Here is a 27,278-nt window from a genome sequence, read left to right on the forward strand (position 1 = left end):
AGTTCAATAAGAAGAAAAAAACTAACAACCAGTGAACTTCTCACTATCAGACATAAGCACTGTCGGCACTTTGGTGTATTTCCTTCCTTTTTTCCCCCCCCTTAAAATACTTATACATGGTCCAGTAAATTTCACATTATATAATTTGATGCCCTGCTTTTTCACTGAATATTCTATAATTAGCCTTTCTGTGTATCGCTACGCACACTTAGAAACAATTTTTATTATCTGTTTAATACTTTATATCTCATCCTTTATCGAGCTCTTGCATGATTATATGAACACCTATCCTGTCAAGCCTCTGAACTACCCAGATCAAATGGGATGAAATGTGCAAAGAGCTACACAAATATAAATGACTGTAAGTTTTATGTCCCCAAGTGAACTACATTACTGAATTGTCACAAACTTGTCATATATTTTTCTGTCACCAGGTTTTGCACATCAATGGGCACAACAAGCCGTCTGCATTTGCTCTTTAAAAGGGAACATACATATTAATAAATTCTGATTTTTTCCCCCCAGCAATTTCTTAGAGCCTCTGGCCTAAGGAGCTCACTCGAAGTGCAGAAAAAGGAATGTGCACAGAGATGTTCGTTAGGGCATTATTTACAATTGCCGCAAAGTAAAAGTCCCTGACACATCTGATTATATGGGAGGAGGGCTGAGTAAATGATGCTGAACCGACTTGCTAGCCTATTGTATAGCTATCGAAAATGATGTTTGCAAAGCCGTTGTAATAAAATGGACCTTGTTTCTGTCATCATCCCTGGAAGAAGCAAAGGTGAATGGAAAAGAGAGGAAAGAAAAGTACCCAAGTGGGAATGGTGGTTATAGTATTCAAATAGTGGGTGGTGGTTTTCTTTTGCTTTTCTACAGTGAGCATGTACATGTTGGATACATTAAGAGATGGATGGACGGATGGATGGATGGATGGAAGGAAGGATAGATAAGGTTAGCAACTTTATTCTTTAAAAGTATCATAAAGAATGTGTACAGAAGAGGGAGGTAGGGGGACCAGAGCTGAGCTCAAGTGTGGGGAGCGACCTGGATGTGGAGAACGAGAATGGGGGCTGAAGCCTGGACCGAGCTGAGACTTCTGGAAAATGCTCAGAACCACAAAAGGGGACTATTTATTTTTGGAATGGGAAGAACAGAGTACGGATGGGCATCTCATTTGAACATAGTAACATCATTATAAAAGGAAAAGCCCAAACTGCTAGTTCCTCATTTGCTCCTACTTTTGACTAGAGCTGGCAGGACAGGCCTTGCAGAGAGTCTGGCAACGGGCGCGTTCTGTCATAGTTTATAAAAGTGGAGGTAAACAGCGGGCACCTGGGTGGCTCAGTTGGTTAACCGCCCGGTTCTTTTTTTTTTTTAATTTTTTTTTAAACATTTATTTATTTTTGAGACAGAGAGAGACAGAGCATGAATGGGGGAGGGTGAGAGAGAGAGAGGGAGACACAGAATCAGAAACAGGCTCCAGGCTCTGAGCTGTCAGCACAGAGCCCGACGCGGAGCTCAAACTCACGAACTGTGAGATCATAACCTGAGCTGAAGTTGGACGCTTAACTGACTGAGCCACCCAGGCACCTCTCTAGCCCCCCTTTTTTAAGTAGGCTCTATGCCCAATATGGGGCTCAAACTCACAACCCTGAGAATAAGCAGTGTATGCTCTACCCACTGAGCCAGTCAGGTGCCCCCCCCAAATGTTTTTTTTTTTTTTTTTAAATAATCTCAGACTTGTAGAAAAGTTGCAAAAATATAAAAAAGATATCACATTTACCCTTCACTCAGATTCCTCAAATATTACCCTGTTTTCTCTTTTCTCTTGCTACACACACATAACAGTTTTCTGAACCATTTGAGAGTAAGTCGCAAGCATAATGCCCCTAACCCTTAAATACTGCATTGTGTATTTCCAAAACCTTCATGCCACTTTTCTACATAACCACAGTAAAACTGTTAAAATAGGAAATTGAGGGGTGCCTGGGTGGCTCAGTTGGCTAAGCATCTGACTCTTGATTTTGGCTCAGGTCATGATCTCATGGTTTGTGAGACTGAACCCCGTGCCGACAGCATGGGATTCTCTCTCTGCCCCTCTACTGCTCGCACTCTCTCAAAATAAATTGAAAGGAAGGAAGGAAAAGAGGAAAAGAAAGAAAGAAGGAAAGAAAGAAAGGAAGGGAGAAATTTGACACTGATATGATACTGCCACCTGATTCTTACACCCCATTCAGATTTTGTCAGTTCTGTTGAAAGTTGTCTTTATAGAAATAATAATAATCGCTGCTCTGGGATTACATTCAAGTTCACATACAGCATTTAGGTCATGTCTCTCTGGTCTCCTTGAGTCTATAACAGTCCCTCCGTCTTTCCTTTTCTTTCATGACCTTAATGTCTTTGAAGAGTGAAGATCATTTATGTTGTACATTGTCCCCAGATTTCGGTTTGTGTTTTGGGCAGGAATGCCACTGAAATGATGGTGGTGTATCCTCAGTGTGTCATATCACGTGGTGTATGACATCTAATTGTCCCTACTAATAGTTTTTAAAAATATAAATAACTTGGGGCACCTGGGTGGCTCAGTCGGTTAAGCGTCTGAATTCAGCTCAGGTCATGGCCTCACGGTTCGCGAGTTCGAGCCCTGCATCAGACTCTGTGCTGACATCTCAGAGCCTGGGGCCTGCTTCGGATTCTGTGTCCCTCTCTGTCTCTGCCTGTCCCCCACTCGTAGTCTGTCTCTCTCTCTATCTCTCAAAGATAAATAAACATTAAAAAAATTTTTTAATAAAATAAAATAAAAAATATAAATATTGAGATATAATTCGCATACCATAAAAATCACCTGTTTTGAAAGTATAAAATTCAGTGGTTTTTAGTAATTCACATAGCTGTACAGTCCTCATCCACCAACTATAGAACATTTTCATCACCCCAAAAAGGCGTCATACCCACTAGTCGTCATTCTCCATGTCTTCCTTTCCCCAGCCCCTGGTGACCACTAATCTACTTCCCGTCTGCATGGATTGGCCTGTTCTGGACATTTCATAGACATGGAAGCCTACATTCCGTGGCCTTTTGTGTCTGGCTTTCCCTTAGCACAGTGTTTTCAAGGTCCCTCCCTGCTCTGGTGTATATTGTACTTCCTTTCTGTTTGTGGCTAAGTACTACTCCATTCCATATGTATTCTACATTTTGTTGATTCATTCATCAGTCAGTGGACATTTGGGTTGTTTTCATCTTTGCGCTATTAAAAATAGCGCTGCTGTGCACATTTGTATACAAGCTTTTGTGCAGACTCGTGTTTTTTTTATTTTCCAGGGGACGTGTCAGGGGACCCCTAGGTTCAGTGATTCACCAGGAGGGCTCACAAGCTTCAGCACTTAGCCCTACTCCCGGCTGAGATTTTTACTGTAGCGACAGGACGCAGAGAGAAATCAGCAGAGGGAGAAAGTGCATGCAGGGAAGCCCAGAGGAAACCAGGCACCGCTTCCAAGAGTCCTGTCCCGGTGGAATCACGCAGGAGATGCTGAGTTCTTCTAGCACGGAATTGTGACAACACGCATGAGGTGTTATTTATCAGGGAAGCTCATTAGAGACTCAGTGCCTGAGGTTTTTACTGGGGTATGGTCACATAGGTACTATTTTATTTTATCTTATCTTATCTTATTTTATTTTTGATTTTTTTTAATGTTTGTTCATATTTGAGAGAGAGAGAGAGAGAGAGAGAGAGACAGAGTGCAAGTTAGGAAGGGGCAGGACGAGAGGGAGACACAGAATCCGAAGCAGGCTCCAGGCTCTGAACTGTCAGCATGGAGCCCGATGGGGGGCTTGAACCCGTGAACCGTGAGATCATGACCTGAGCCGAAGTCAGACACAACCGACTGAGCCACCCAGGTGCCCCACATAGGTACCATTTTAGCATGTACCAAAACTCTAGACTCCCTGAAGGAAAGCGGGTGTTCAGCATAAGGTCAGGAAACTACCCTCACTACTTAGGATGGTGGGAACATTCGCGAAATCCACGTTCCCACATGCCAGCCAAGGACCAACCTTGCAGGCAGGCCTTTCCAGGGATAGAAGCCTGGGGCCAGCTGTTGGCTCTTTTCTACACAGGTCCACACCTAAAAGTGCAGTTGCTGGGACTATTTAACCAAAATTCTCTCCAACACCAAACTTCTCTCCAATGTGACTACACCATTTTCATTCCCATCAGCAATGCACGAGGGTTCCAATTTCTCCCCGTTGTGGCCAACACTCGCTGTTGTCCGTCTTTTTGATTATAGCCTCCTAAGAGACAGTAATAGGTTTTTAAGTTAGTGATTTGCAAGCATTTAGAACAAAAAATGCTGATTCGGAGGAGCCAAAATGGGTTCTCTAAGAACAAATCGTGCCAGTCTAACCCCTGATTTTCCTTTAAAAAAAAAAAGCAGCAATTTGTTTTTTCTGTACAAGCTATGCTAGGGGACTGTTTTGTGTTTCAGCCCTGTCCTTCAAATATCTCCATGTCCAAAAATGGAGACACGGGGCTTGTAGTGATTGGTGGGCTCCTCACTTGCTGACAGATGACACTCAAAAATGCTACATCCAGGAGAAAGGCCCCTGCTGCTGTTCCCCGACGCCGTTCTCAGCCCCCCTGTTTAATGTTTCTGTCCAAAACTCAGGGGGAGACACAGATGGCAGTCCTATCAAGTTTGCAGATTACCCAAAGCAGACAGACACATGCACATTGAATTATAAGATCTGGTTCCAGAAAGATCCTGACAGCACAGAATGGTAGGCAGAGTCCTACAAGATGAAATTATTAGGGACAAGTGGCAAGTCCCCGCCCACAGGATCTGGTCCAGATGAGAGTAGGGAGAGTCTGCACTTTGGTTTTCGGCTCATTAACAAAAGTATAGCCAGCCATAACGAATGGGCAACGAAGTCTCGGGGCATCTTGGAAAAACGTTACGACGTGTGGGTCTGCCGTTTCAGGGGACTCAGGGCTGTGCCGTGAGGGGTGCTGTTGAAGGAGCTGGGCACTCAGTTGGCCAACAGACAGCCTGAGGTGACTGGTGAGTTGACCTACCTGTCGGAAGGTCTCTGCTATGAAAGCAGTATGAACTGTCTTCCCCATGGCCCATAGGGAAAACAGATTTGGACTGATTAAGGAAGAACTTTGTGAAACTACAGTCAGATGGGCTGCCTGGTAAGGTGGTGAGCACCCCGTCACTGGGGGTGTTCAAAGAGACATGGCATAATCTTTTATTAAAGAACTTGCATGAGGCAAGAGGGAGACTTGATGACCTTTGAGGTCTTAGAATTGCCTAACATGAAGCCAGGGACTATCTACCTCTCAAGCCCAATCTGAGGGTCACCCAAGGCATGTATCACCAGCTGCAGAGTGAGATTAGCCTTTCTGTGGGTCATCCTCAGCTTGTGCCCCTCACAGTCTGTGTGTCCGTCAGCACACTTGGGGATCCACTTGAGACACACACACTCGCCCTCTTCTGAGTGCCTCTGTTGTGCAGAAGCCCTGCCCCTCTGACCCATTACCTGCCTTGCCCATGATGTGTGTGGTCTGCCAGTCTGCCAACCATGTGTTAAACTCTACAGCCATTTTCTTGTTCTTACAGTCATTCAGCAAATATTTAGTGAGCCACCTATTACGTGCCAGTCCGTGGATGAGTTGCCAGGCATGTGGCAATGAATAGGCGTTTAGGGGACTTACACCATAATCCAAGTATAAAACTTGACTGCGGGCTGCTGCAGGGCGTGACATCAGGAATGCAGGGGAAGGAGTGGGGGTGGGGGCAGGTCTGACTTAGGCCTCCTGCCCTGCAAATTGCCCTGCACACTATTTCCACTGGGATCTGAAGGAAGATAAGCAGTTGGCAGGAAGTAGAGGGTGAGGCCAGGGGAGCATCCCCACTGTGGCTGTGGCCCAAACTGCAGCTGAGCACAGGACAGGACACCTGGTCGGTGCTTGCTTGCGGGGCTTGAGGAAGAGAAGTAAGGACTACCTGGCTGGGGGTCTTTTCCCGTCCCCTGCTCATCCAGTGCCCAGGTTGAGCCACTTGTGACCCGAGATGGGAGACGTCTTGTGTGTGTGTGTGTGTGTGTGTGTGTGTGTGTGTGTGTGTGTGTGTGTATGTGAGAGAGAGAGAGAGACCGAGAGCCACTCTGGTTGCTTCCTGAATCTAGTCCCAAGTGGCACAGGGATTATTTGTGCCTCCGTTCCCCTCCACTGATGCGGATGACTGAGAACGCGGGCCCCGTTCCAAACGTCTCCACAGTGGCAGCTCCTCTGAGAACACGTAGATACCTACGATTCTCCTAATTACCCTGGTATACCCACTTCTCTCTCTTTCTCTTAAGCAGGGGGGATTGGAGGGGAGGGTGCGGTCCTCCCCCTCCAGACCTCTGCTGCTGCTTCCCTGCTGTCATTTATGTTTTACCAGCCTCCTGCCGCTCTTCCACCCTCCCCTCCCCCCCTCACAATGGCTAAACTGAGGGGGCCTCCAGATAAGAGAGACTGAGGGAGGAGGCCAGTCTCCCTTAAGCACTCATACCCGGCAATTAGTTTCTGTTATTGCCAATTCAGGATAAGTAGAAAATAACAGAGGAATAGAACTAGGACTCAAAGCCTGTGCCAAGTGCTTGGCATGCGTTACCATGACATTTTCATGTATGTCACATGGGAAGCCACATATCAGGCCAGGCATGGGGATGGGCTTGGCCGGTGTGGGAGTCGAAAGAGCTGGATTCCAGCCCTGCTGGCTGTGCTTCCCTGATCACTTCCATCTCGGAGCCTCGGCTTGAACGTCTACGAAATGGAGAGGTGCTGCTAGATTATTCTGCCATTTCACAGGGAATGCGGCACCTAGGCTTGTCACGTCTGCCCTCCTGGTCTGTGTGTTTGGGCCACAGTGGCAAACACAGCAGAAGTTTTGGTCCAGATGTGTCTGGAAGGGACTGCTTCTAAGCCTTGGTACCTGGAGTGGCAGAACATGGAGGATGAAGGTAGAGACGTCCAGAGAGAGGGAGCTGAGACAGGAAGGTAGGCTGGGAGATAGGGGGAGAAAAGTAGAAGGGTGCCGGACAGCGTCTGGAGGTGAGGTTGGAAATAGAAAGAAACACATCACCAGATCTGTCGTTTTCAGGGGTGGCCCATGGACCAGCAGCATCACGCGGGAACTCAGTAGAAAGGCAAATTCTTGGCCCCACCCCCCCCAGACCTGCTGAATCAGAAACTCAAGGATGGAGCTGATAGTCAGATTCAGCAAGCTTTCCAGGTGATTCTAATGCACACAGAGTTTGAGAGCTAAGGGTGACTGGAAGGAGGGTGGTGGCTGAGGCTTGGGGGACCGGATGGGAATTTTAGAGGCTGAGGAGGCTTGTCAATCACGTGCAGGTCGGAAACCAGGCATTTCCAGCTACTTTCTTTCATGCAAACCTTTCAGGATTGGGGATTAAACCTTTCAGCAAAGTAGCCCTTGCTGTTCCCATTTCAAAGAGATGTCCACTGAGGCTCCGTGACTTGCCAAAGTCAAAGCAGAGGTGAGATGAGAACCCAGGCCGCTCTGGCCCTGAAGCCTGAGTTCTTTCCACCACACCAGCTGCCTCCTCGCCCACCCGTCCCTCAGCTGTGCCTCTGCCACCTGCCCCTGCTCCCTCCTCTGCTCCGCTGTCACCCAGGCAGCCCACCATGCAGAGGCAAAAAGACAGCATCCTTGAGGCAAATAAGGGGGGCCCTGGGGGACGGGGGAGCAGGGCTGAGGGTATATTGTTAGCCTGGCTTCCTCCAGCCTCCGGTGCTAAGTGCGGCTGGAGGACCAAGGTGGTTGCGTGATGTTGCTACGGGCCAACGTAGTTGCCTTGATGTGGTAAGAACTGCACAGCCTGGGTGCCAAAGCCAATAAATACTCATTGCTGCCTACATGTACCGAGCCCTGTGCTGGGTGCTGTGGGAGAAACTGAGGCAAGCATAGTTTCTGGCTTCAAAGAGCTTATGGTTCAGAGCCAGGGAAACAAAAACTGACAGTGACTAGCTGGGGTGCTAGGGAGCCTGGGATGGCCAGGCTACGTCAACAGGTGTTGGAAAAGTTCAGAGAGACTCATGTGGTGACTTTAGGGGACAAAACAAGGACTTTGGGGGACAGGTCTACGGCTTTGGGGCCGCAGGGCACCGGTTCCATTCCCAGCACTCTCATTGACCCTGGGTAACCTTGGACAAGTGACCTCATGTCTTTGCCCTGTGTCCTTATCTACAGAATGGAGTCGACAATGCCTCACCAGGGGATTGCTTTATTAGATTACACCTGGCACCACTCAGCGAGTTATTTCCTTCCTTTCAGAGGATCAGTTTAGGCCAGAGCAAAACAGGAAGGCTTCATGGAAGAGGTAGCTTTTCTCTTTGGCACTGGAGGGTGGCTAGAATATATTTGGTGCTTTCTGTGTCTTCTCTAAGGAATCTGTGGGTAGACTCTGGACTCATGGGGTCGTCTGAGGAGAACGACCTTTCAGGCAGCTGTGGAGAGGGGCAGAGAGAGAGAGAGACACACACACACAGAATGTGAAGCAGGTTCCAGACTCCCAGCTGTCAGCACAGAGCCCGATGTGAGGCTCGAACTCACTAACCGCAGGATCATGACCTGAGCCGACGTCGGACGCGTAACCGACTGAGCCACTCAGGCGCCCCTGGAAGGTTATTTTTTCAATGTGGTTTCGGATCCTATTGCAGAGGGCAAAGCCAGGTGGCCGGTACAGGTTGTTGGGAACGGCCGTGCTCAGGTTCCGTTTCCTGCTTTTTCTTGTAGATGATGCAGTTCGCCTGGCAGAGCTACAAGCGTTATGCGATGGGGAAAAACGAGCTCCGGCCACTCACGAAAGACGGCTACGAGGGCAGCATGTTCGGTGAGTTGGTGTCCGGCAGACCCACTGCCCCCCCCCGCTGCGGACCGAGTGGGGTGCGGTTTTGACTTTTCACCCCCTGAGTTGTGTTCCGATTTCCCCAGACCTGGGGGATCCCAAGGCTGACTTCCTTCTGGGCTGTTCAGGCTTCTGAGCTTTCTAGATTTGGGGGAAGCCCACACGCTTCCGTCTCACTTCACGCTCGTCTTTGTATGTACTTAATGTGTGTTTTCGAGCGAACACACTCGGACGTGTGGCCGGGGACAGTGAGGAATGGAGACCTGCTTCCAAGGAGTAGGTTTGGAGCTCTGAAGGACACAGATGCGGAGGGGCTTTAAATCCACTCCTCCAGGCGTAGCTGTAAAATGATCTCGGGTGATTTCGTAGAGAAAGAGTAGAGGTTTCTGATGACGTGGGCGTGGGCACTGCCTCCAGGGTCCTACAGGTGCATCTCGCACGCTGACTTGGTGGACGGACAGAACTGTAGCCCGGCAGGGAGCGGCATGGGTGCTACCTCATGTCACCAGCTCGTGTGTGACCTGCAGCCTCACTTGCCCATGTCTCTTCCCTCTCCAGCCACGGTTCTCCTAACTCGAAAGCCTCTCTCAGCTGGAGAGACTGCAGAGTGCCTTATTGTGGGCATGACCTCACGTTCCAAATTCAACACCCTTCCAAGTCGCCAGCTCTCCTCTCTGTAGGCCTTTCACAAGAAAAGCCTCCCGGCTTGCTTCTTCCTTGAGAGACGGGAGCTGTCTGGGGCTGGAGACAAAAATTCACCTGCTGTGTTCCTTACTCCTTAGAGACACAGGCTCCTGAGGTCCAGACCCAAAGAACCAAGTCAGTTGAAAGGTCCCAGGAAAACCTTTTTAATGTTTATTTATTTTGAGAGAGAGAGAGAGAGGGCAGGCGAGAGGGGCAGAGGGAGCGAGAGAGAGAGAGAGAATCCCAGGCATGCTGCATGCTCAGTGTGGAGCCTGACTCAGGGCTTGATCTCACAACTGCAAGATCACGACCAGAGCCGATATCAGGAGTCGGCCACTTAACCAACTGAGCCACCCAGGCTCCCCTCCCAGGAAAACCTTGAAGACAAATTTAAAGGAATGGCCCCTGTGTGGATGGTCTTATTAGAAGCATTTGTGTTGTGGGAAAAGAGACACAGGACCTGCTTTCCTCCCTGTAACCAGTCAGCATCACATCCTTTCTGGACGTTCAGATAATTCACTCAGGGTGCGCGCGCGCGTGTGTGTGTCTCGGGGGCGGGGGGGTGGAAAAGGAAGAGAGAGAGAAAGAAAGAATTTGGGTAGCTGCTTTTATTTTTCTGATTATCACAGGAATGTAGGAGAAAAGAAAAAGTATCAAAAGGTGTAAAACAGAAAACAAACAACTTGTTCTGCCACCCGGATGCAGCCTGTGTTGATATCTTGGTTCACTTCCTTCCAGTCTTCTCTGTACTTTTTTTCCCTCTCTGTATGCAATTCCATGTCCTCTTTCTCTCTCCATCTCTCTCTGTTTTGGCTTAATGTTACATTCATAGGTATTTCCCTAACTTATTCAAATTTTTTTCATAAAGAATGTTTTTAATGGTTGCAATTAATGCATGGATGTGCCGTAGTTCATTTAACTATCCTGCTAACGTTGGACAGAAGCCGTTTCCATTTTTTTGCTATTAAAAACAATTCAGCAGTTACCATCTTTGTGCATAAAATGTTGTCTTAGCATAGATTGCTACGGAGGACTCTTGAGTCAGAGGAGAGGAAGACAGATGTTTCCTTAACCTCAAATATGAAATGTGCAGATTTCTGTTGAGGAGCCTGGTTGTCCTCCCTGCCTTAGAACAGACCTTCCCCACCATCAGCCCGGGGGAAAGGCGGCTGGCGTGAGTCTCCTCAGAGTTGTTGGACCTTTGGCTCCTGGTGTACATCGGGGCTGGAACCACGGAGGCAGTGTGCGAATTTTCGGGGAATTGGTGGAAGTCGGGGGAGGCTGATTTCTGAAACTGCGCAGCAGGGGCATAGCTGTTGCTCAGACCATCCATGGGAACAGAGGGAGCACCACGCAGAGCACTCCAGGGAGGATCGGGCTAAGCCACCTCCCCTTGTGTAAACATTCCTCAAGGCTGCCATTTGCATCTCAACTCTTCAGCCCCTCTTCAGTCACCAGACCTGATGGAGAGTGGGCAGCTAGAATGGTGGAAAGAAACTTGGACCTGGGTACAGGTCCTCACTCTGCCCTGCGCTGTGTGGCCAGGTCCAAGTCACTTCGCCTCTCTGGGCCCCCGCTCGTCCGTCCTTCACACTGGACTTCTGTGTGAGCACGTATGACCACGCAGAGGGCCAAGCGTGTACGAGTGATTTACGATTTACAGCATAACAAATGCAGTCAGCGGTTGCCCAGGTGAGGCCATGGGAGGTCCTGAGGTCCCCCGGGCATCTGTCTCCCAGAACAGCCTTAGCAGGACCCCCGGTGCCGCATCGTCCAGTGTTTGCAACAGTCCTGGCAGTGACGCAGCGTCTTTCTTCTGCCGCCAGCAGAGAAGTGGCAGTGGGCGGCTCGCTCCTGGGAGAGGAGGGTGGGCAGGGGCCCGGGTACTGGGCAGGGAGAGCTGGTCTCAGTTTACTCTTTCGCTCAACGAGTGTTTATTTACCAGCTCCTGGTTGTGTGAGCTTAGGCAAGTCATCTCTCTACGATCCTGAGTTTTTCTGCACAGCGGAGCTAAAGAAGACCTCAGAGCCCCAGCCCAGGGCCTACCTGACACGGAGAACCTGCCAAATGGGTAGTAGCTATGACCGTGGCGACCGCATGTGTGTCTTATGAGACAGAGGCTTATGGGAATGCAGAGGAGGAAGAGGTTCTGGTTTGGACTGGATCCATGAGGGGCTTTGAAGCCAGACTGTTCCCGAAGACAGAAGGAGGTGAACTGGCCTGAATTCGGCTGCTTGTCACCCTGCCACTTCTTTTTCTGGACTCACGTGGGCCGCTGGGTGGCCTCGTTGCTGGGCTCTGGCCGCTGCCATCTTCCATGACTTCGCCGTAAACTGAGCCCCGCCGAGAAGGTCGGGTGGGAGCAGTGCCCACCCTGTCCCCCCCGGCCGAGTCGTTTGGATGCTGGCTCTTGCAGTCCCCTCTTCCTGGCCTGCAAGGCCAAGAGGGCTGCATGCGGGGAGGAGTGATGGGTTCACACTGGCGCCTGGCTCTGCAGGGAGAACATCAGATGCCGAGCGTGGTGTCCTGTGCGGCCCTCCTCCGCATTTCACCACGTTGGTTCACCTCTCAGCTGCCCGTGCACCCCTCCCTGAATCTGTTCTCACTCTGAGAGCGAGACCACTGAGCGAGTTGTCTCTCAAGCCAGTGTTCGTGTCCTAAGCAATTCAGTATCAAAGTGGCTTCCTTTTTACTAACATCCGGCTCAGCAGGCCCTGTCCGAAATTGTTCCCAAGACCCCGGGGCTGTGGGTAAGGACACAGCCTGCTCCTTGCCTTGTGGCCCAGGCCACGGCAGGTATCCGTTTCTTTCCCCGTCCTCTGAGATGTCACCGGAACGTCCCTGTTAGTGTCCAGCCAGGTGGTGGAAAGAGCGTGGACTTTGGATCTAAGCCTAGCTGAGCAGGGCCTCTGTGTTGCCACTTGGTAGCTGTGTGGCCTCAGACTGTGGAGTGGGGCAGAGGCCCCTGTCTCCTGGGGCTGTGGTGACAGACTGGAGACAAAGGCCTAGCCCCGAGCCAGACCCAGAGCAGGCACTCGATGGCAGTGCTCTTATCGCTGGTAACTCTCAGAGGCTCGGTGCACAGAGGCCCAGCTTCCTTACCTATGCAAAGGGCTGCTGCTAGGAGTTGGAGGACATCAAATGAGCTAGCTGAGGAGCATGGGACTCAGGGGCCACACGGCTTGCATTTGCATGCTGCTCCACACTGATTAGCTGTGTGATCGTGGGCAAGTTTAACCTTTCTGGGCCTCAGTGTCCCAGCTATAAGTTGGGACAACAGTACTAGCTACTCACAGGATTGGTTTGAGAGCTAAAGGAGCTGAGACACAGAAGCGCTCATATTCATGCCTGGCGTTCTTCAAGTCAGCTGATGTGAGGATGATGTGAGTCCCTTAGAACAGTATGTGCCCCTCCTGTTTTGACTGGAGCATGCCCAAGACCCCTGGGCTCAGGGGACCACCTGAGGGCTCCAGGGCTTTCCAAGCCTGCCCTGTTTTCCCAGCCCTTGAGTACCCATGGCAGAGATCATGGGTGGGCAGCCCACTGGTGGACAGCATCCCGTTCGCTCCTTCATTGAAGCAGCTGACAGAGGAATTTTTAACAGGGAAGAGGCAGGGGAAGGTTAAGGTTCAAGGCCATGGAATAAATCAGCCTCCTGCCAGGATAAGAATTTCCGGGCAGGTAGTAAGTGACACCTTGCATCGGTGCCAGCTGCCAGCCTTGAAGCACTTAACGAGCACTAATCCTCCCAAGAAGTCCGAGTGGGCCATGACAACTTCATCTTGCCTTGGCAGGAGGGAAAATCAGCACGAGCACAGAGTCTTGGGAGGGTGCCACCAGTGGGACTCTTTGAAGGCAGGTCCTCCTTCTTCATCTGAGTGTGGGGGAAGCCAGGCTCAGAGAGGGGAAGGGACTTTCGGGGTGACACAGCCTATTAATTGCAGGACGGAGGCTCAGACTCTCGGCACGAGTCCCAGCCCAGGGCTCTTTGCACCACCCACTCTGAGATTAGCTAAATTGACCAAGGCCGGATTGTCAAAATGCAGGCCTACGGTCATGGCCAGATCACCACCAGGAGCTAGGAGTTTGTGGAGCTTTAGCAGGAGGACACTGTCAGGGAGTGTATGATTTGGGGGTTCCCTGCACATGCATTCTCTTATGTCTTCCTCATAGCCCTTGGAAGGAATAAACTACCCATTTTATCCCTATTTCACACATAAGGAAACTGAGACTAGGTGAGTTTTAGGACTTGCTTAGTCACACAGTTGTCAAGCAGAGACTTCATGACAAGGCTGTCAAACTCCAAAAACCAACCCATAAACCACCGTGCTGCCCTGTCCCCCAGTGACCACTTACGGTGGCCACAGAGAAGGAAACAGGGCAGAAGGATGGTTTCGGGGCTGGTGGTGCTGTATCTTCTACTCCACTGTCCTCATGGAAGCTGGAGAAGACATGTACTTCATGGCCAGAGTCTGCTGCAGCCCATCTCCAGGCATCAGTTTCTAGTGGACATCAGCTGAGGATTCAGGGCCTGGAAAAAAGACTCAGATTTTCCTCTGTTCTCCCAGCATAGGAAGATATTTTATCCCTGCCCAATAACCTGAAAACACATGATTGCAAAACACTCCACTGGCCATCAGCATAATGAGCTAACAGAGGTATGGATTTGAGAACCTCACCTGCCTGAGTTCGAATCCTGGCTCTGCCACTTACTAGTCATGTGACCATGGGCAAGTTTCTTTCTTTCTTTCTTTTTAAATGTTTGTTTATTTTTGAGAGAGATAACGAGTGAGCAGGGGAGGGGCAGAGAGAGAAGAGGACAGAGGATCTGAAGGGGGCTCTGTGCTGACAGCAGCCAGCCCAGTGTGGGGCTCGAATTCACAAACTGTGAGATCATGACCTGAGCTGAAGTCAGACACTTAACCAACTGAGCCACCCAGGTGCCCCAGGTTTCTTAATCTCTCTGCACCTCGGTTTCTCCATCTGTACAATGAGGATAATACCTACTTCACTCAGCAGCTGTAAAGATCAGATAAAGCCGATGTGTGTGAAACACCTGCCGAGTACACTCATTAACTGTAAGCTGCCTCCACTGTTATTCTATTTGTTAAAAGATGATTGTGAAAATAATTCTATTCCAAGGAAAGAAACAGTGCCTGGCACATCACAGGCACTAGGCTCTTAATCAATATTTTGGAATGAATGAATCGCCCACCTCAGTCTCCGCCTGCCCTGTTTTCCCCTAGCCCCTCGTCCTGGGTTTGGCTGGGGAAGGGCTGGATCCTGCTGTGCTCTCTGTTCCTCTCACTCTCTCCAGTTGCCTTGACCTCCTCCTTTGTCACAAAGTGCACTTGGAATCCGCAAACTAACCCAGGAGAGCAACGGCCCTGCTTGGTCAGGAGATCTGCCTCGCGGGCGTCTTCTCCGTGGAGCATGGAGGCACTTGTGTGGCCAAAAGCAATGCTGCCCTGCTCCCAGCCGGCTCAGGATGACCGTGAGAGCCCCAAATTGGATTCCTCCTCTGCCCTGTGAATCCCCGATAGAACTGCCAACCAAATCCCCATTTCGAGGGATGATTTATGGCCTTGGGTGAGTTAAGAGGCAAAATGAACACAGCATGATTTTCAGATCACAGGCTGGGAATGTTTGGCCTTGGCAGAGAGAAAAATCATCTTTGCCTTGTAAATGGAGCAAATATGATGTTGAAGAGGGAATAAATCCAGGTCCCAAGATGTCATTTTTACAATTGCTTTCTGGCGTGTGACTCAGTAGTGCCTCCTGCAGAATGCTCACGGTCTCCCCCCCCCACCACACACACACGCACCCCAGTCTTACTGGATCTCTTTGTGGGGGTGAGAGTTACTCTACCAGTATGGCTACCTAGGGAACTGCACACTTTGCCAGAGAGACAGTTTGCGAAAGCCACCTGCTTCTGCAGTTTTCCACAGAACTCCATGTTGTTCCCGCAGATCTCTGAGCTTGTTTCTGGGAGGCAGCCTTTTGACTTTGGAGGTACGCCTGAGTTCACGTCCTCATTAGCGTTTACCAAGCAAATGAAACTGGGCAAGTCATGGAATTCTCTGAACCTCAGTTTACTCACCTGTGACGGCGAGGGGGGCAGGCCTAGGTTGCCCCAGTACCCTGCCTGGCGTGCACGCGTCCCCTTCCCGGGGCCCTTTCCCTCCTCCCCTGCTATTGGGTAACAGAGCACGTTGACTTCTCTGGCTGAAAACACCCTATCTACTTTGTGGACGGTTTCTTTTGTCTGAAAAACAAAACCAAAACACCAAGGATCCCATAGTTCTTGGGAAAATCAGCGTCAGGCCATGTTGTCACTGATTTTTAGCAGGCTGTGGTGCACATTCCTGACCCAGCCTTTGAGTTTGTTTTGAGAAAGAGCTGTCATCTTCCTTGGAAGTGGCGATGTTGCAATTGCTTGGATGGAACGGGTCAGGCGTAAGGGCAGCGAGCAAACCTTCCGGGCAGTCATGTGTTTGGGGAGCCGTGGCCGCTCCATCCGGACGCTGGAGGCTGTCAAAGTGCAGAGGAAATGGATTAGAAATGCTGGTCACTGGCAGATGGGCTTTTAGCACAAGGAGGGTGATGGGATGGAAATATTAACCCCGCACGTTAAGGACGGGCAGAACTGGCCGTTGCTGGTCGGATGCTACGGCCTCATGGGGGCCTCCCTGTGGCCTTGAGTGACACCTCCATGATTTCCCGGCCACCTCCTGAAGACCAGAAAGCCCCTCGGGTCACACCGGATAATTACCAGAGCAACGCGCTCACCTCTAAATTAGCCTGCTGGGTTCTCACACTCTGATGCTGCTGACCGTTCGTGGCACGGTGCTGTGTACCCGCCTCCCGCGAAGATTTTTTTTTCCCAAGCGCTTTCTAATTAAGATGCATCTTGGCCGTTTCCTTTTTTCTTTTTGTTTAAAAGGCTTCCCACCAGCACGGAGCATAATTTATTTCTCTAAAAAATATAGTAGCAGGTTGTTGTACAAAGAAAACCCGAGGTCAGGAGCCTTGGGTCCCCGTCCCAGCCCTGGCGCCAGCTGCCATGTGAGCCGGCGGCTTCCTCTGGGCCTCGTCCGGTCTTCTGTACAAAGATGCCCATCCCCTCTGTGATTCCTCGTTGGTTACTAGGCTGATTTCTTTCTTTCTTTTTCTTTCTTTCTCCCCCCCCCCCCTCCCCAACCTCTGAGAGGCTATTTGGGCTGTGCTGGTTCTCTTGACATCTGAAATTTTAGTAGCAAGACTTGTTCCTGTCAGGGAGAAGTGAGTCAGGGTATCTATTCCCAGAGCAAGCTGTTGGATGCCTAAGATGATTCATATTGAAAGCGACATTCCCTCCTGGAGGCGGGGTGTTCCCACCCACTTTCCAAAGACCTTGCCTTCCTTGGAAACGAGGCTGAGCCCACGGCAGACAACCAGCCCCCTTTTCTCCGCACCACATTGATTCGAGTTTGGCATTTGCCAAATTTCCCAACAAACTCAGGGACAAATAGGTATGTGAATTCGCAGAATCTCAGACTGCTGGTGCCAGCTGGATCCTTTGAAACCATCTGGTCTGATGTCTGGAGGATGGGGAAGGAGGCACCCGGAGGGAGGGACAGAAATGCTCACAAAGCCCTGATAGCCAGGACTTGTGCCCTGGTCTATTCACTTGGGCCTCTCTCTCTCTCTCTCTCTCTCTCTCTCATTTTTTTAATTAGTTTTTAAAAATGGAGGGGCGCCTGGGTGGCGCAGTCGGTTAAGCGTCTGACTTCAGCCAGGTCACGATCTCGCGGTCCGTGAGTTCGAGCCCCGCGTCAGGCTCTGGGCTGATGGCTCAGAGCCTGGAGCCTGTTTCCGATTCTGTGTCTCCCTCTCTCTCTGCCCCTCCCCCGTTCATGCTCTGTCTCTCTCTGTCCCAAAAATAAATAAACGTTGAAAAAAAAATTTTTTTTACAATGGAGATGTAACTTATAGCTTACATGCAGTAAAATGCACACATCTTAAGTGCACATCTTAAGCGCACATCCCAATGAATTTTACGTACAGGTACATCCTATAACTACCCTGCAGGTCGAGGTAGCATTTCCCTTACCCACAGGCCCCACCCAGTCAGTAGCCCCCACGGGTCACCACTATTCTGACTTCTGTCTGTCATCTTAGATTAGTGTTGTCTGTTTGCTGCTCTTTACTCATAATTACATCATAAACAGTAGTTCATTCCTTTTCAAGTTTATCCACCCATTCTACTGTTGTTAGACATTTTTGTTTCCAGTTTGTGGCAATTACAAGTAAACCCCATACCCCTCAGCAGTCTCCCCAACCCTCCCTCCCCTGCCAGCCCCAGGCAGCCATTAATCTACTTTCTGTCCCTACATAGAGTTGCCAATGCTGAACGTGTCATATAAAAGGGGTCATATAATACCTGGTCTCTTGTGAATGGCTTCTTTCAGTGGACCTAATTTTTTGAGGTTCATCTACCCTGTAGCATATACTTCCCTTCCCTTGTTGCCAAATAATATCCCGTTGTGTGAGTATACCACATTTTGTTTGTCTTTTTAGCAGTGGATGGACATTGGATTGTGCCTACTTTTTAATTCATTTGTCTATTACGAATCCTACTGCTATGAACATTCACATCCAAGTTTTTGGGTGGATGTGGGTTTTCATTTCTCTTGGGTGTTCGTGTAGGAGTGGAGTTGCTGGATCATATGGTAACTCTGTGTAAACTTCTGAGGAGCTGCCAGACTGTTTGCCACGGTGGCCGTACCATTTTACGTTCCCGTTGAGGGTTACAAACACTTCTGTACGTGCTTTTTGGTGGAAACAAGCAGCCACTTATGTTGGGATCTGCCCAGGGTTCGAATCGCTGGGTCATGCCGTGTTCGGATGTTGAACTTTAGTTGGATGCTGCCAGTTTTGCAAAGTAGATAAACTAATCAGTAGTCCCACCAGCCACGTATGCTTGTCAGTGTGCTTAATGGTGGCCTCCTACTGAACCATACTTCCCTCTTAATCAAGACGCCCCCTCCCTTGTTGAAAGCCCAAGCTTGCCAGTTATGTGCTCCCTGGAGCGTAGCTGCCCTGTATTGTGTCTTCAGCCCTGGTCTAGAAGAGTCCCTGTTCTTCCTGCCTTAACCTAGGGAGGAACTGGGGCTCTCAGGCTGGCTGCCTCAAGTGCAAACGGTCAGCAAAGTCTTCCTTCATTACTCCCTGCCCACGCTGTCTCTCAGTGCCATGGGGTGACCTCTTTACTCCCCAGCCCATCCCAGCTGTGACACACAGGTCCAAAATGGCATGACCTGGACCTTCTTCCGTTCAGTTACCATGTGGGAAGGGGAAGGGTCTTAATAAAGAAAATGTTGATGTTGGGTCAGAAGACTTGGATTCTCCAAATCCTGCCTCGGCCAACTCACTGGGCAGGGGGCACGTTTGTTTTTGAGCCTCAGTTTTCTCTCCTGTGGAATGGGGAGGTTGACACCTTCTCACAGGATTGTCACTGGGATCCCATGAGACCATGTCTTCATCAATGATTGTTCAGTGCCTGGAATGTGCCAGAAACTCTTCTAGACATGGAGAAGTAGCGGGAGGCAAGAGTGATAGATACCCATGTACACCTCGCAGGCTGGTGGGGAGACAAATACACGAATTTATAGTTTCAGTTAAGGTAGTGTGAGTACACCAAGGGCTCTTTGACTCATTCTTGGAGGGATGGGCTTCAAAAAGCCTTCCTGGAGGAGATGGCCTCTACACTGAGACCTGAAGCATGAACAAGGAAGCATAAGAGAGGGGGTCATGGGCACAGAAGGACAAGTGCAACAGCCTGGAGGGGAGATTGAGTGAGACCATGACCCTTGAGGTCTAAAAGATGTTCAGTGTGGCTGGAGCAGGTGGGGGTGTGGTAAGAGACCATACTCGAGCAGCGCTGAATATAAGTGGGGTCCCACGAATGTAGCCCCCAGTGTTTTCTCCCTATCCTGAACCTCAGGAACCAGGAGACCTGGCTTCTAAGCACCAATCTGCCCTGTGACCCAGACAAGGCCCATTCTCTCCGTGAGCTCATTTCTCCATCATACAGTGTGGGCGTCTGGCATATGGACTCTCCTGTTGCTTCCAGGTCCTAAAATAGTAGGTGACTGGGCTACTTTGGGGTGGTTTCACCCTGGCTGATGAAAGCCTGGTGTGGCCGGGTGGGCGGTGAGTTCAGCGGTGGGGGCGGAGGTGCGGCACGGGACGCTGGTCCCGAGTGAGGCCCCGGGACCAGCCACTTCTCTGGGCAGTGGGAGCCAGGACTTCCCTTCCCCCACCCCTCCGCGCCTCTCAGGCAGGCGGATCCATCCGTTCCCTGCTCCACTGTGGGCTGCCTTCCCCAGGCATGAGAACCAGGCAGGGATCGATAGGAGTTGCTGAGAACTTCTGAAGAGAGCACGGGGGAGGACAAAGAGACCCGGAAGTGTGTTGTCAGCACAATTTAGGGCTAATACTCAAGTTTGTTTTTCTTCTCATCAAATCTGAAAAGCGGTTTGAAATCCACTGCTCTTGTTTTGTTTTGTTTTTTAATGGCTGGATAAAAGCACAATTGCATTTTCTCCCCCAATAACTTTGAATTCTGGGAATAGACCGTGTGGGGATAATTGCCGTTGTCTAATCCTGCCGATGGCCAAGCAAATGATTAGGAAGGGGAGGAAGGGAGCCTCGGTGGCGGAGGCCCTCTGCCTGCTTCTTGTCCAGCCAGCAGGGCTCTGAGCTCCCCAAATAACACTGTTCCTGAAATAGCAGTTGCCCAGAAATGCATCTGGATGTTGTTTTGCAACAAGTAACTGATCGCACTGGGGGGACATGGAGAGTTCCAGTTATTTAAGTTTTAATTCAATTCCACAACTTCATATTGAGTGCCTACTGTGTGCCAGGCTCAGAGCTAGGGATGGAGCAGGGAGGGCACAAAGTGAACAAGATACCATGAGCTCATCTGACAGAAGCATAAAGTTCCCCATATTTCAACAAGAGGGTGCATCTGAGAGGCGTCGTATGGGAGGGGGCAGATATTTGGGTGCCAGGGTTGCTTAGCGGGTAGATTTTGACAGACCTCAATGAAATCTCTGTTACAGGTCGGGGAACAGCACAGGCCAAGCCTGGGAGGTCATGCTGGGGAGAGTATTGGTGCTAATACAGAGAAGGGTGTGGTTGGGGGGGTGGGTGGGAGAAGCACCTTTGGAGGGGGGAGACCTAGTCCTGGCATCCAGCACCCAGCCGGGCACCCAAGATGCCTCTGCACAGGGCTGACTTCTTCATTAGACACAGCGCCCAGGGCTCACAGAAGTATTTTAATTTTACTTTCCTTTAAAATCCAAAGACAAAAATGAATATAATAATGGATCCAGCCTGGATTATATTCATTTTCGTACAAATGCAACTGTAAAAGATCATATTTAAGATATGTTTTTAATGGCGGTAGGGGGCCCATGAAAGTTGTAATGCAGCCCCGCTTCTGTGTCTGTGTCTTCCTTGCCAGGTAAGGGTCCTAAAAGCCTGCACCCTCCCTGATTTTGTAGGAAAGATTCCTTCCTTCTCACTGTTGTCGGGAAAGCTGGTGCATAAACCACTCCAGTTCCTTGTCTCTGTTAGTGCGGGGAGGGAAGGGTGTATGCCCAGGTGCCCACCCGCTTGCCCAGCTACCTTCTGGTGAGTTTCATTTACTCCCCACGGCCCCTCTTTGAAGTAGGTGTTGTTATGACGAGGAAACCGAGACTCTGAGAGAAGGAACTTGCCCAAGCCTGCAAAGAGGCAGAGCGGCAGTTCAGACCCAGGCTTGTCTACCTCCAAAGCCCGCACGTCCGTCCGGTTTCCTCTGCCTCTGGAACTGGGAACCCCCACGGGCCAGGACTTCCCGCATAACCTGCCTGGTGCATCCCTAGGATGGCATCAGGCCCGGATGGTGCTTCTGGGGTACCTGGATGTGCCTTTGGTGAATGGCAAAGAAGGGTCTGTGTGTGTTCATTGATGAAAAGGAGGCTGTGACATTCTTCTTCTGCCCACACTCCTCAGTCTTTGTCCATTACATCCCTCTTTCCTAATTTATTTTTATTTTTAATTTTTTTTAACGTTTATTTATTTTTGAGACAGAGAGAGACAGAGCATGAACAGGGGAGGAGCAGAGAGAGAGGGAGACACAGAATCTGAAACAGGCTCCAGGCTCTGAGCTGTCAACACAGAGCCCGACCCGGGGCTCGAACTCACAGACCGTGAGATCATGACCTGAGCTGAAGTAGGACGCTTAACCGACCAAGCCACCCAGGCGCCCCAACTCTTTCCTAATTTAAAAGGAAAGCCAAGGGGGCACGTGGAGGGCTCAGTCAGTTGGGCATCCGACTTCGTCTCAGGTCATGATCTCATGGTTCATGGGTTTGAGCTTCCCATCAGGCTCTGTGCGGACGGCTCAGAGCTTGGAGCCTACTTCAGATTGTGTGTCTCCCTCTCTCTCTGCTCTTCCCCTGCTTACTTGTTCTCTCTCTCTCTAAAAAAAAAAAAAAAAAAAAAAGTAAAGCCAAAGATGTTACTTATCTTCCCCCAACTAAGGAGGACAAAATCCCAGACACCCCATGAGGCTATTACATGACACTCCCCTTCTAAGAGGGTGTCACAAGGGTCTGGCTGGACTGGAAAAAAAATGCCTCTCCTGATATTTCTCACATCCAGCAGTGGGATCATTCTTCCCACGGCCAGCATGGCTTCATCTGGAGGGCCTTGAGCCATGCCCAGCCCAGAGGACACGTGCAAAAGCAGGTCCCTCAGCAAATGAAATGTGCCCCCTGGGCTCCCTCAGCCTCGAGGTCAGGATGCAAAGCTGGGCAGAGACCATTCCCCCAGAAACATCCCAGAGCCTGCAGCTCAACCCATGGACTGGGGAGGAGGCAAAATCCCTGAGGCAGGGTCCTGGTGATTTGAGAAAGTTGTGCCCTGGATAGGGGCATCGGCTTTGGCTCCATTGCTGTGTGACCTTGGGCAAATGAATTAACCTCTCTGTGCCACAGTTTCCTCTCCTGGAAAAATAGTACCTATTTCATAGACTGGTTGTGAGAATTCAATTAGTTAATACACGTGAGGGTAAATAGTAGCTGCCACCACCACCACCATCATCATCGTCATCACCATTAATATTGTCACAGCTTTCCAGGGAAGCGATGATTGTCTTGTGACCTTGGACAAATACGTTTTTCCCACCCCTCCCTGGGATAGTCTCACCATCAATGGAACGAGCAACTTGGGCCAATTTATGGCTCTTAACCAGGGAAAAACACCAGAACTCCCTACCTGACTTTTGCAAACATGGATTTCCAGGTTCTATCTCTAAGAAATGCGGGTTCAGTAGAGTCTAGCTGGCACAGGGATCTGTGCTGGTGGATCTGATGCACAGCCTGGGTTAGAAACCACAGGATCCTCTTGGGTCTAAAGTCCATCATTCCTGAAGTGATTCCACCCCCCTCCCCCATAGCCCTGTGAGTCGAGGTAATGCCTTTGGCAAAGGCGAGCCCCCTTGGGTGCTGAGTCTGCCGGTGAGCTCCCACACTATTGGATGTGACAGGCCCCCCGGTCATCAGGAAGGCTGCGAGGGCCTGAGTCACTGTGTGAGTGAGTCCAACATGTCTAGGGGCTTCCATTCAGCAGATATTTGATGAACATGGCATTTGCAAATGGCAGGCAGAACGGTTGTTTAAAGAGGGTACCTTCCATTCATGTGGGAGCTAATCCTACCCTGAGGTAACAGGATATTCTTGGCATGGCTTTGAGCTGTTTCTGAAGTGTGGTTGAGAAAGGGCTGGGAAGGTGGGTGTGTCAGCCCCAGATTCCTGCATAGCCAGGGAGAGGATTTTGGATGCTTTCGATTAAAAAAAAGCCTCAGAGGAGCTTTGTTATCACAAATAACCCATCTTCTTGGGCACTGGCGGGTCCCAAATTCCCTCCTTCCCCTGCTGGAGCTCACTGTATGGCCCAGCCCACCTGCAGCCCCCACCTGGCACACTGACCTTGCTCCTTACCCTTCAACATATCCCCGCTCCCTTCTCTGACCAGTAGGATCCAGCCAGGAAAGTAGGAAACCTCGGCCCCTTTCTCTCTCCCACAGCTGAGGGGCAGAACAGACTCTCTATCCATCCCTCCCCTTTATCTTTCTCCCAGCGTCCAATCCCCCACGTTCCCTTTGCGAGGTAAATTGGATTTGTGTTCTTCTCTTTGAAAAACACGCCCTGCGGTAGAAAGTGCTTCCTGAAGGCAGGCATGGCTTCGGACTGACCCTCATATCCAATGTTGGCACTGGCCGCGGCGCTGATGCTGGAAATGGGTGGGCGAATAAATCAACCCGGCTCCTGTCGTGAGACCCCATCCCAGGGCGGCGGGGCTGTGCAGCCCTCCGTGTGGGGAGCAGAGGCAGCGGGCCGCCGGACACGAGCTCGCTAAAGCATCTCAGTAGTTATTATAGCTTTCGCGTCTAACTACGTCAATTTGGCATGTGTCTTGAGGTGCTGGGTAAGCATCTTGTCAACTTCAGTACAGCTGACAAAGTTATGACATGAAGAATGTTTAGACTTTGCAGTTTTCCCCGACCTCCAGCTGATCCTGTGAAAGTGTCCCTCCTCCTTCCGGAGAGCTGATTTGTGCCCCACATTTCCTCCTCTCAGCGGGAAGGGTCTCTTGGCAAGGTAAAATAGAAATTTGTTGTCATTCTGATACCCTGATTTCCTGTTCCCCGAGAGGAAGTCATGTTTCACGTCTGATTTGTTGCTGACGGTCAAGGTTGGTGTCCCTCAGGGTGGAGCGATGGGGAAGGATGGCTGGAGACACTTTAATTTTCAAGCTACTCTTCTTAGACACTAAACCTTGAAACATGGGGTTTTCCCTCTTCTTACGGCTGCCGTTCCTTGTGTCTCTTCTCAGTTGGAGAGTGATGAAAGTTGAACAAATCCTTTTATCCATGCTGGAATTATCTGAGTGTGAAAATCCTTTTCTACCCTTAAAATTACTCCATCTATTTCCCCCCCCCTTTTTTTTTTTTGAGAAAATGATAAATGTGATACATGCACATTGTAGAGAAATGGGAAATTACAAGTAAGAACCAGAAAGAAAAGTTCCTGAAGTCTCACCACCCAGAGATGACTCCTAGTCTCATGGGCATCTCCAGAGAGGTCTCCATGAAAATGAATAGATAGAAGTATTATTATTTTTTTAATGTTTATTTTTGAAAGAGAGAGAGAGAGTACAAGCAGGGGAGGAGCAGAGAGAGGAGACATAGAATCTGAAGCAGGCTCCAGGCTCTGAGCTGTCAGCACAGAGCCTGACGTGGGGCTTGAACTCATGAACCGCAAGATCATGACCTGAGCCAAAGTTGGACACTCAACCGACTGAGCCCCCCAGGCACCCCGATATAAATATTATTTTTACATAAATAGAATCATACAATTAAATACCGGCCTGTAATCTTCACTCAGTATTTTGTGATTGCCTTTTCAAGCTGTTAAACACTAAACACCTATATTGTCCTATTTCATGGCTATGTGGAATTCTGTTGTATGGTATTCACACACATTGTATATACACACATGCATTGTGCAGAATTTTTCTTATTCCTCTTATAGGACATTTAGGCTCTTTCTGATTTTTTGCCATTCTAAGCAATAGTAAAATGAATTTCCTAATCCAGCTCACTAATCTTCACATATTTGTCCTACTGTTTTCTTAGGATACGTGTTTAGAACTGGACTGGCTGACATGTTCAAGCATTTGCCACAAGCCGCTCTGCTGAGCACGTTCAACATACTATTTATTGAATCTCACAAATGATTCTGTACGGAAACATCTTCATTTTTACAGATGAGGACACTGAAGCCGAGAGAGAGAGAGGTTCTGTACCTTGGTCAGGATCACACAGTGGGCAGACTGCAAAGCCAGGATTGGAACCCAAGCTCCCTGACCCCAGAAGTCGCTGGTACAAAATGTTAGGTCTGCTTGGCTGCCCCCTGTGTGGTGCCCTCCCCCAGCTCTGTGAATGCCTTGCCTGAGGCCCGGCCTCTCGGATGTCCCTCACGCCCACAGTCACACAATGGGAACAGGAAAGGAAGACCTGGAGGAGGTTCACTGTGACCTAGATGTGGCTCTCAGGCCCTGGGAGGTGCCTTCTAGGGAACCATCCAGGGCCGGGCAGTTGAGGTGACTGGAGGCCCGTGTTAGGGGGGCAGGGAGTATCTCTGCACAACTCAGCAGGCTTGGCTGGCCTGCGGGCTGATCTGGGCTCTTTCTAGAGCAGGTTTCTTGCAGGAGCTGGGCTCTGGCTGGGGGAATCCTCACAGGCCGCTCTGAGGACAGTTGGGCACATGCGAGGCAGCCCGAGCCCTCGGGAGGGAGTGCACCGGGAGAAGAAGGGTGTGAGTAAGGCAGATTCCAGGATGGGGGCCATGGAGGTTCACTGCTTGACTGGGCAAGTCCAATGCCAGAGCCCAGAAGGTGGGGCCTGTTTTGCAGTACTCACCAGTGAACACTAGGACAGGTTTATGGCCCTGAGGTGAGAGCGGAGTGCGCTTCTCGTGACCCTCACTCTGCCTGACTCATCCCTTTGGGGATAACCGGATTCTGGCTGCCTTGGACTTCAAAGCTCTGCCCTGGTCGTGGTATGTAGGCAGATCAAGGCAAAGCACCTCCAAGGAGCAGAGACTCAAGGTTTGCTGCCCTGGCCTCCTTGCAGAGAAAGCATGTCTTGGCCCAGCAGAAGAGCCAGCTGGGGAGGGCCTGCCCTCCACTCGCCCAGCTAGCTCTTCCTGATTTATCCATAGATTGAGCTTGATGATCCAGACTCCTATTCATTCAAATAATCACATGAGTTATTTCTGCAATTTAGGTCTTCGAATAAGTGTACTTGGTTGCTGAATATGTGATCAGCCACAGATTTCTCATTCTTTAAAACCCAAGGAGCGGAAATGCCAATATAGAAAGCCATCCTACAACAGCAGAGATTTCCAAAGCACTGAAATCAGGCCGCTCTAAGCTCTGGACCCTGAGCCTCCCCTCCCGCTGCCACTTGGCCCACCAGTGCTCCTTGCAGAGCCCAGACTGGGGGGCTTTCTCTGTAAAAGCCCTGGGGGGTGGATGACGATCACTGGTTGATCTGCTCACATTCTTTTTCCTTAACCAGAGAATTGGTTTGCCTCTGAAGTAACAGTGATCTGGAGGAGACAATGCAGTTGAGATCTTCCAAAGGGTGTGGGTCGACTGGGAAAAGCCCCTGCAGGCTTTGAGGTTGAAAAAGGTCAGCGTCTGTTCTCGCTGCCCAGAACTTCGCTCTAACCTTGAACAGTTTCACCTCTTCCTCCTTATCGTCGTCATCGGCACGGTCGTCCCCATCAGGGCCCCTGGAGCAGAGGAAGCAGTCACTGGACAGGACTCCTCATTCATTCACGCTTTCACTTGCGGATTGCCCGAGCCGTTGTTGAAGTCCTGCAGAGTTCCCACTATTGGATTAGACACGGAGATTTCAGAGAGAAAGCAGACCTGGGCCCCGACCTTCGTCTCATGGGGAAGACAGCTGCAAACAGTTCAGATGCGGGTGTGGGGAAACTGGGGCCTGCGGGGTCTCTCCCCATTGTAGGCACTGGCGTCTGCTTCCTGCTGGCAGGTGATTGGGATAGACTGCGTCA

The 27,278-nt window shown here is 50.2% G+C and overlaps 1 protein-coding gene and 1 long non-coding RNA gene across 3 annotated transcripts in view; one reads left to right on the top strand and one right to left on the bottom strand.

Moving 5' to 3' along the window:
- Nucleotides 1-27,278, top strand: part of MAN1C1 (mannosidase alpha class 1C member 1) — a 141,340-nt gene that overhangs the window by 46,310 nt on the left and 67,752 nt on the right. For both annotated transcript variants that reach the window (XM_086716084.1, XM_025934927.2), the window contains exon 2: nt 8,805-8,901. In XM_086716084.1, coding sequence (XP_086572210.1) covers nt 8,805-8,901 — 97 coding nt within the window. The remainder of the gene's footprint in view (nt 1-8,804; nt 8,902-27,278) is intronic.
- LOC147577849 (uncharacterized) lies at nt 10,194-16,921 on the bottom strand. Its single transcript, XR_015254547.1, has 3 exons — nt 16,390-16,921; nt 15,701-16,131; nt 10,194-14,131 (listed from the first exon to the last, which is right to left on the bottom strand). It is a non-coding gene; the product is annotated as an uncharacterized LOC147577849 (long non-coding RNA).

The sequence above is a fragment of the Puma concolor genome, chromosome C1 (genome assembly GCF_028749965.1).
Source record: "Puma concolor isolate L17-30 chromosome C1, mPumCon1.1.hap2, whole genome shotgun sequence".
NCBI classification, from domain to species: domain Eukaryota; kingdom Metazoa; phylum Chordata; class Mammalia; order Carnivora; family Felidae; genus Puma; species Puma concolor.